The sequence below is a fragment of the Orycteropus afer genome, unplaced genomic scaffold (assembly GCF_000298275.1).
Source record: "Orycteropus afer afer isolate SDZICR_OR568_19922 unplaced genomic scaffold, OryAfe1.0 scaffold00024, whole genome shotgun sequence".
Lineage (NCBI taxonomy): Eukaryota > Metazoa > Chordata > Mammalia > Tubulidentata > Orycteropodidae > Orycteropus > Orycteropus afer.
In genome coordinates, this window is record NW_006921611.1 from 5,657,015 (window position 1) to 5,667,082 (window position 10,068).

Consider the following 10,068-nt stretch of genomic DNA (forward strand, 5'->3'; position numbering starts at 1 on the left):
CCAGCCTTCTGGTTAGCAGTCAAGTGCCTTAGGCACTACGCTACCAGAGCTCCTTCCTCATTTATTAGTACACAATTAATAAAACAAATATAGTACACATTTTGATAGCTGAAAAAGCAAAATTTGTTTGGAGATACAACACTTAATGAGATTGAACATTTATTTTTTTCTATTAATCCATGTGTCCACAAATTAATATCATTCTACCAGCCACTCCTCAGTGGAAAGGTTGGGCAATCTACTTCCGTAGAGATACCACCTCAGAAACCTGAGGAGGGGTCGCTATGAGTCAGAAAACGACTTGCTGGCAGAGTTTGGTTTTCGGTTAGAATGAGAGAAGCTTGGCTTCGATTCTGTTCCTAATTTTCATTTTAATAGATGTAAACATCTTACACTGTTTACATAAATAAGCTGATTTCCGTCTAGGATTTATTGAAGCAGCAGAACATAATTCTTTCAACACCTTTGGAGTTCTATGCCAAATTATATGGTGATCTCTACCAACAATTATTCTTTTTAACTTCTCATTTTGAAATAATTTTAGATTAATCAAAGAGTCACAAAAATAGTTCAGAGTTCCTCATATATGCTCAGCATCTTATATAGCCATGTTGTTGTTGTTATGTGCCATCGAGTCAGCCCCGACTCATAGCGACCCCTCCTTGGGTTTCCGAGGCAGTATCACTACAGAAGTAGGATTGCCCAACCTTCCTTCCGAGGAGTGGCTGGTGGGTTTGAACCACCAGCCTTCTGGTTAGCAGTCAAGTGCCACAGTACACTGAAAAAAACTAATGGTGCAAACATTCAACTACTCATTGAAAGTTGGCTGTTAGACCAGCTACCCAGAGGGACTGAGTAGTTGAACCTGTGGGCTCGGGACCACAGTCACAGAGGACATCAAAGCTCAATTGGCATAACACACTACACAAATCATTGTTCCACCTTCTACTGTGGCAAGTAGCGACTGAGATCTTAAAAGCTTGCAAGCTGCCATTTAGATGCAGTGATGGGTCTCTCCTCATCCAGAGCCAAGAAGAATGAAGAAAACCAAAAATTCATGGAAACAATCAGTCCTAGCGACTGGTACACCATCAGTGCTCAGCTACTACTGTCAACCACTTGGAAGAGGATCTTTGTAGCAGATCCTAGATAGACAGGGGAAACAATGTGGAACAAAACTCAAAATCATTTAAAAAAAAGAAAGCTGGGAACAGGTTTGCTGGCCTGATGGAGCCTGGTGGAACCACTGAGACTTTGGCCCCTAGCTGTCCTTCAGGTCTGGAATTGAATGCACACCTGTGGCTTCCAGCCAAGCAACAGACAGGCATACTAGTTGAGCATTTACCTGAGGTAGATACACGCCTTGGAGAGAACAAGCCAGAGAGAAAGAAGGGCTGCTCAGGCACACGGAGACAGCTCAGGGGGTAGGAGTGCACATGGAAGGATGGACACAGGGAAGCGGTAGCTATCAGGAGGAAGTGGGAGAGATGTTGCATTGTGCTAAATTGTGGTCAATGTCATGAGACAAAGTATATGTGATCTGCTGTATGGAAAGTGTATTTGCTCTATAGATTTTCACCCAAATCACAATAATAAATAAAAAAATAAGAAAGTTGGCTGTTCGAATCCACCCAGTGGTACTATGAAAGAAAGGCCTGGCCATCTACTTCTGTAAAATCACAGACATTGAAAACCCTATGGAGAGCAGTTCCACTCTAAACACATAGAGTCTCATAAGTCAGCATCAATGGCAAACAGTACTATTAATTTAAGTATAGACTTTATTTGATCTGATCAAGTTTTCCACAAATGTCCTTTTTCTCTTCTAGGATTCAATCTAAGATACCATGTTGCATTTAGTTGTCATAGTTTCCTTGGTCTCCTCCAATCTGTGACAGTTTCTCAGTTTTTGTCTTTTATGACCTTGTGGTTTTAAAGCATACTGGTCAAGTATTTTCTAGAATGTTCCTCAATTTGGTTCAGCTGATGTTTTCTCTTGATTAGAATTGGCTTACAGATTTTTGGAAAAACTACCACAGAGATGAAGTAGCCTTCTCACTGCATAATGTCAACGTGATTTATCATGGTGATGCTAACCTTGACCACTTGATAAAGGTGGTATCTACCAGTTTCTCCACTGTAAAGTTTTTAGTTTCCATTTCCACAGTCTATTGATTAAAAGCAAGTCACTAAGTGCACACACTCAAGGGGATGAGAGATTTAAGTTTACCTCCTGGAGGGAGAATTATCAATTAATTTGTGGTCATATGTTAAAACCACCGGAATAATTAATAAATATTGGGAGACACTCTGAGTTCGTGCCAAGTATTCTGTTTTTCCTCAAAGTTTTATCCACAGATTTTAGCATCTTTCACCAACACTTATTTTTAATATCAGCTGATAACTCAATTAGGTACCCCTTCAATTTTGTTGAAAACAGGTAATTGGGAGCCATCTTAATTATTAAAAGAATTTCCTACCTAGCCATTTTCTCAATATCAACCTGTTTCCAGTTGTTCTTACGTCTGGTGCCCCAGAGATTTGTTCACACTGGGGAGATGCATCATAGTAAGATTAAATTCAGGTTTCAGGGGAGCTATCACTTTCTTTTCTAAAGTGGGAGGAAAGGGTGTCTTAGGGTGAAAACACACACTGTAAAAATAAGAGATTTATTGAAAGTCCAGAGACAGTCTGGACCTGGAAAACAACCAAACTCAGAGTGAAGATGGCTGCTCCACTGGACAATGAGGAAGAGAACATTCTTACACAGTTGAAGCAGGAACTAAAGCTACAAAATCATGATTGGCTGCAAGATAATCAGGGGAGTCAAAGGCAGGATATCTAAGAGCAGGGACAAGGACAGCTTTTTCTGGTAACCTACTGTTAAATTTGCTTTCTCAATCACACCTGTTCCTTTAGGTCCATTGTAAAGATTTACTGATAATGCTGTGCATAACATAGAGCATCTTTCATCTGTTTGACCTTCTACTAATAGACTGATCTTGCACCTGCCAGACCAGAGGTGGGGGAGGGGAATATTTCCTTCAGGGCATATAGTTAGGTCAGTGCAAATGTTAGAGGAACTGCTGTTAAAACTAAAATTGAACATGGATTCTACATTTATATCAAAACTTTAAGATGGAGTTAAGTCTAGCTTTCAGATTGCTCTATGTACACACACCAAGTGCCTCTGATTTTATGCACTGAGTATAGGTGTATACTTGGGAGCTCTGGTAGCCGTAGTACCTAAGGCACTTGACTGCTAACCAGAAGGCTGGCGGTTCAAACCCACCAGCCACTCCTCGGAAAGAAAATGGGGCAATCTACTTCAGTAGTGATACTGCCTCGGAAATCCAAGGAGGGGTCGCTATGAGTCGGATCCGACTCGACAGCACATAACACAACATAGGTGTATACTTAGGCAAATTGTTTTTAGGAAATATTATCTAGACACTTATTTCCTTAAAACCGTCCTAGACTGAATACTCCTAAAAACCAGAAAAGCAAACCTACAACTATCGAGTGGATTCCGACTAATAGCAACTCCCATAGGCCTTCCAAGCTGTAGATCTTTATGGAAGCAGACTACCTAATCTTCCTCTCACAGCACGGCTGGTGGGTTCGAACCTCCCTCCAGTCTTTATGGTTAGCAACCAAATCTTTTAACCACATCGCCACCAGAGTTTCCAAACATTCCCAGGGCTTTGTATTTTTGGGTTTGGAGACCACGGCTCTGAAGGATTCCACCCACTCCAGTTGTTTCACCTACCAGCTACCTTCGATGATTTCTCAAGTTTCCTTTCATCCAGACTTCTTCCTTTCTCTAAACACTAAACTTTTCTAAGCTGTAAGACTTCCAGATTTTGGCCACCTGACTCCGGCTTCACTTGCCTCCTCTCAGAACCTCGAATTTGACTTTCCAACAGTGGAAATCTTCCAGTACGTGTATACTTTCAGCTACTTATCTCCTCTGTTGGATACCCCACCGCGGCCCCACGTGTGTAGCGTGGGCTCTGGCATCAGGCTGCCTAGGTTCCCATTTTGAGAAACTATTGGAAAAGGGCTCAAAGTGTCAGATCTCTACGGCGATACATTATTTCTGGGGTAGTGCAGTGAGTGTTTCGCACCGGTAATGAGGAACTTTTGCATTGCACACCATAGTCTACAAAGTTCATACACAGTGAGTTCTGCCCGGTAATTTTTGTCTCAGTCAGGAAAATGCGCAGCTTTCACCTCTGAAATGACGTGAAAACCGGAGGAAATCCAATTTACAATCGTGCCTCCAGCGCCTTCACCTAGTTTTGCCAGTTGCACTCTCACTGCCCTAGGCCACGCCCGCCCCCGGGGTCCCACAGACCTTAAAGCGGGGCTGAACTGAGCACTCCACAGATTGGCGGTAGACGCACCAGTGGCCTTTCCTGTTTGAAGACTAAAGAACCATCTAGGAACTCGCGCGAGACGGAGACCGTCTTCTCGCGAGAAGTCTGGGAGGCGGCAGTGATGGCGGCGGCGGGAACCGGCCCTGGCCCGGGAGCTAGTGCCGGACCCAGCCCGACAGCAGCTGCAATTACAGCACCAGCGGAAGAGGGAGAGACGAAGCCAGTGGTAGCAGTTGCAGCAACCGCTCCAACTGGAGAGGGAATATCTGCTGCTCCATCAGCGGAGCCCAGTTCTGGAGAGGCCGAAAGCGGGTAAGACGTCCTGCGGCCCGCGGCGGACTAGGGTAGGGAAGCCCTACCCTCGTAATCCCGGAGCTCCCGGGAGCTCCTCCTGCTTACTCCCTTCGAACCTCGGCCTAAGAAGGCTGGCTTTGCTTCCGCCGGGACCACAGTCCCGCCCGTGGGTTGGCCTATTACTTGAGATCTGTATCTCAGACTACGCCCCTTTCCACACCTTTCGCTGTCGATGAGAGCCTAGGGCGTGTTTTCTCCATCCTATCGCCGGCATGGAACTGGTAGCTCACTTTTCTAGCAGAAACCTCTCAGGTATACATAGAAGAAAACGTCCTGTGGTGCTAGACTGGAGTAATAACGATCCCTGTGAAAAGAGTGGGAGAGCTGCATGCCTGTGACCCGCCCCTAGGATCAAATTCATCCCGCGTAGACTTCTCTGTAAGAGCCAGTAAGTTCCCTTTGCCCCGCGGACCTGCGTCTTGGGCATTCAGTCTGAGCACCGGCTTAGCTGAAAAAGCTGTAGGGATGTGATGTTCATTTGTACTTGATCATGGTCTTTGGGAATAGGCATTTTGAGGTTTGTTTCTTGTGAACATTTTTACTTGAGTGCATTTATTATCTTATAGGGATACAAACTTGGTTGATGTAAGTGGTGGTTTGGAAACAGAATCCTCTAATGGAAAAGATACACTAGTAAGTATTTTTCTTTGGATGTTTACCAGGCAAAATAGGATTTGTTGTAAAAATTCTTAAATGAATCAGAAGTACAATCAAGTCGACTAATTTGATTCTCAAATTGCTCTCTGGACTCAGGAAGTTGCTGGGGATACTTCAGAAGTGATGGATACCCAGGCAGGCTCTGTGGATGAAGAGAATGGCCGACAGTTGGGAGAGGTGGAGCTGCAGTGTGGAATATGTACAAAGTGGTTCACAGCTGACACTTTTGGGATAGATACTTCGTAAGTGTTTTCCAAAGTCTTTATAAGAATCACTTTATAAAATAGATCTCAACCTGTTCAACAGTTAACTGGTTTGTAGGCAAATATAAAGGACACATAGTATTTTTCCTATGACTTCTAACCCCTGTTCAGTGAATGTTGTTGTTGTTGTTGTTGTTATGTGCCGTCGAGTCGACCCCCGACTCATAGCGACCCCTCCTTGGGTTTCCGAGGCAGTATCACTACGGAAGTAGGATTGCCCAACCTTCCTTCCGAGGAGCGGCTGGTGGGTTTGAACCGCCAGCCTTCTGGTGAGCAGTCAAGTGAATAGGATGTTGAATTAGGAATTATTTTAATTCTCTGACCATCCCTTTTTACCTACTGAGGGCACACCCCTAACAGATTCTCTGGTAGGTATTGTCCTTGATTTTGAGTTTACAGCATAGTTGGGAGACAAAACTGTGTACTTCCAAAGCATTTTATAAACACATTTGAGACAGTATTGTTTAAGCTTTATATTGAATGTTTTGGATTTGGGGAAAAGTGTTGGTGCAGATGGTGGGAAAACTTGTCAAAAATTTGAGATGATCAGTGCCTCTTCATGCCTGAAACCAAACAAACCAAACTCAATGCCTTTGAATCGATTCTGACTCATAGTGACCCCCTGTGGGTTTCCGAGGCAGTAAATCTTTATGGAACTAGATTACTCAGTCTTCTTCCGCATAGTTGCTGGTGGGTTTGAACCGCCAATCTTCTGGTTAGGAGTCAGATGTCCTAGGCACTACACCACCAGAGCTCCCATCCCTATTATCTGTTCTTTTGGCTTCTAACTCACTCCCTTTGGATATTCTGTGCTCGTCCCTCAGAAAAACCTACATACAATCTTTACATCTTGTAAATCATTTCATGATTGACTGAAATTGAAAGATTTCTTTCCTAATTTTTGAGATTTAATCAACAGCTAGCAGATGAACATTATTGACTCATTGTGGTAATAACTGTATTGCTGTCTCTCTGTAATGTCCTTTATGGCCCATAGTATAAAAAATAAATTTAGATAAGACTAATTTCAAAATGGGAGCTCTGGTAGCGTAGTGCCTAAGGCACTTGACTGCTAATCAGAAGGCTGGCGGTTCAAACACACCAGCCACTCCTCTGAAGGAAGGTTGGGCGATCTACTTCCATAGTGATACCGCCTCAGAAACCCAAGGAAGGGTCACTGTGAGTAGGGTCTGACTGGATGGCACATAACAACAACAATGTCAAAATAAGGTTGCATTGTCAATTCTGTAATCAATCCCCTTTGAGTAGGGCTATGAACAAGTAACCTTCCTTTGTAATTTGTTTGCTGATTTATAACTCTGGTTCCTCTTTTAGTTAAAAAAAATTAAAGTGGTTTTTAGAAATGCTAATGAACAGTTAACATGTAACTGGTGACCTAGAATAGAATGTTAAAAGAAGAGAAAAAATACCAAAAGATACAGAAAAAAGAATTGACCTTGGTGGAAAGATCTGTAGGGGATATACAAGCTAAGCAATGCTGGTCACTTAGGAAAAGAGTACAGTGGCTAAAGAGAATTAGACAGAGCCTAGGCAAAGAAATTTTTAGATAACTAGAAGGGAGCTCTGGTAGTATAGGGCCTAAGGCACTTGACTGCTAACCAGAAGGCTGGCGGTTCAAACCCACCAGCCACTCCTCAGAAGGAAGATGGGACAATCTACTTCAGTAGTGATACTGCCTTGGAAACCCAAGGAGGGGGTCACTATGAGTCGGGTCCGACTCGATGGCACATTACAACAACAACAACAGAAAGAATCCAGGTAAGAATGAAACCACAGTACAAAGTTTTGGTAACTTTGGAGAGAACAGTTTGTACCTGAATTTGAGAAGTTATAGCTAAAGCCCATTTGGATGGGATAGATGATCTTTTAACTGAGAGAATGAACTAACAATATGAAACAAAAGGTTGCTCTGAATGCCTACTAGTATTTGAATTAAAATAGTAACAGTATATCTACCTGTTTCTACTATGAGGCTTTGCCTTCTATAAATGAATTTTATCACAAAAGTCTGTTTAATAGGAAAGGTTCTAGAGAGAAGTAAAGTTAAAGGAACTCAATTTTACCATCTCCAAAAATGTAAGAATGTTTTTTTTTAATTCTTGAGTGACAGCAAGAGATGGTACGCACCCTCTGTGAGGATGCCCTCAGCTAGTTTCAGCAGCATCCAAGATAAACCTGCCTATACTGATTTATTCTCTTCTGACTTAAACCATTTGTACCAGAGGTCTTTTGTTCTTCTGTTACTTTCTCCTTTTTGAGACTAAGCTCTCTTTATGCTTCCCAGTCACCCAGTGGGAGCTCTGGTAGCATGGTACATAAGGCATTTGACTGCTAACCAGAAGGCTGGTGGTTCAAACCTACCAGCCACTCCTCGGAAGGAAGGTTGAGCAATTTACTTCCGTAGTTTTACCACCTCGGAAACCCATGGAGAGGTCGCTATGAATCAGGTCCGACACAGTGGCAGTGGGTTTGGGTTAGTCACCCAGTACATTGCCACCCCACCTCCCTTCTTTAGTGCATCAGTTCCTCAGTTATGTCCTCAGCCACTGCCAAACTCAAGCTTTCCCTTCTGTTGGCTTCTTCCTCTCTCTGCAAACGGACAGGTTTTCTCCTCCCAAACTCACCTCCTTTTATGAGATTTTTCTCTTTATGACACAACCAGTGTTAGTGGTTAGAACTCCTTTCACCCATCTAAGTAGATGCCATACTTTACCAGTATTTTTCTTCTTGCCCTATTCTTTCTGTTTTTATTAATGTCGCTCCACGCCAGACATTTTTTTTTTAATAGACTTTATTTTTTAGAGAAGTTTTAGGTTTACAGAAAAATTGTGCAGAAAGTACAAGTTTCTGTGTACCCTCCACTATGCCTACCCCTGTTATAGTTTCTCCTATTATCAACATCTTGTATGAATGTAGTACATTTGTTCGATTGATGAACCAATATTGATAACATTATTACTAACTAAAGTCCAAAGTTTACAGTAGGTTGTACACCCCTATGGGTTTTCACAAACTAATAATGTCAGATGCTAACATCATTGTATCGTACAGAACAGTTTCATTGTTCTAAAAATCACTTGAATTCTACCTGGTCAGGCCTTTTTTACCTCCTGTTGATAACTCCTACAAAAGTCTCATATACTTTCCCTTTTTGTAACCTCTTCCCTTTTTAGACCCAGTCTGTCACTAAACTCATTACTTTAAGTGTAATACTTCTGGCAAGGATTTCCCATTACCCACAGAAAAAATTCAGGTCTACCTGGCATGTAAGGCTTTCTTGTGTTTCCTGTCTTTCTATCCCTGAGATATCCTTTGTCCTAGGAAAACTTATTTATACCAGTGTGACCCTTTCCCCCTAACTTGTGTTTTCTCATCTCTACACATAATTCATCTGCCTAGAAAACCAACTCATTCTTCCAAAGCCAATTTGTAACTTATGTCTTGAAAATTTTCCTTAATTCTTAAATCTGAAGATACTACTTGAGTCTTTGGAACTCTTATAGATTAATTGTTTTGTGTATTACTCATTTTTTAATGAAGCATGTAATGTTTTGTGACTGACATGTTTTCTTGAAGAATTATTTGTATTTTTAATTAATCTTTTTAAAATTCTCTCTTCCCTTTCCAACAATATTATTGAAACTTTAAAGAGATGTTTTAGACTACCTTGCTTCTTCCACAGCTGGCCTGGCATACTCTTTTTAGGTGCTTAAAACATAGGAAAATAACCTGTACAAGATGCCAGAATTAGCAGATGCTGATTAGATGCTGAATTAGCCACTATGGTGAATAATGTGTTATTAGACTTTTATGACCAAAAAAAAAAAAATGAACCTAGTTATTTGTAAAAAAAAAAAAAAGAAAGAAAAAAAATAAAAATTAAAGGTCCGTTTTGATGGCCTTAAGTTTTTGGGTATGTTAATATATTAACATTTTTACCTTTCACTGAAAGGGAAGGATTCCTGTTGACTGACTTCTCTTTAAAGAAGTCTGAGTTCAGAAGGTCACTAATATGTACCATTTGGCTATTCTGCAGGTCCTGTTTACCTTTCATGACCAACTACAGCTTTCATTGTAATGTATGCCATCATAGTGGAAATACCTATTTCCTCCGGAAACAAGCAAGTAAGAACAAACTCTGAAGTGCTTCAAAATTAGTTTCTTCTGGTTAGCTGGAAAAGAAACAGGATTTGGGCTTAGGAGAATCAGGAGACCTTTGCTTAGCTGGTAAAAGTTAAGTTGAGATTTAGCTCTAAATGATTGCTATTGACTATTTCAGATCAAATGATGATTCTATTTTTTGCTGCTATAGTGGGAGCTCGGGAGCTCTGGTAGCATAGTGGCTAAGACACTTGCCTGCTAACCAGACGGATGGCGGTTCAAACCCACCAGCC

At 41.7% G+C, this 10,068-nt stretch overlaps 1 protein-coding gene across 1 annotated transcript in view; it reads left to right on the plus strand.

Annotated features, from left to right (window-relative positions):
* The first annotated feature begins 4,500 nt into the window (after positions 1 to 4,500).
* ASH2L (ASH2 like, histone lysine methyltransferase complex subunit) overlaps positions 4,501 to 10,068 on the plus strand; it is a 33,623-nt gene continuing 28,055 nt past the window's right edge. Inside the window, exons 1-4 of the mRNA XM_007934976.2 lie at positions 4,501 to 4,691; positions 5,300 to 5,366; positions 5,487 to 5,632; positions 9,711 to 9,799. Of these exons, the coding sequence (XP_007933167.1) occupies positions 4,501 to 4,691; positions 5,300 to 5,366; positions 5,487 to 5,632; positions 9,711 to 9,799 (493 nt within the window). The remainder of the gene's footprint in view (positions 4,692 to 5,299; positions 5,367 to 5,486; positions 5,633 to 9,710; positions 9,800 to 10,068) is intronic.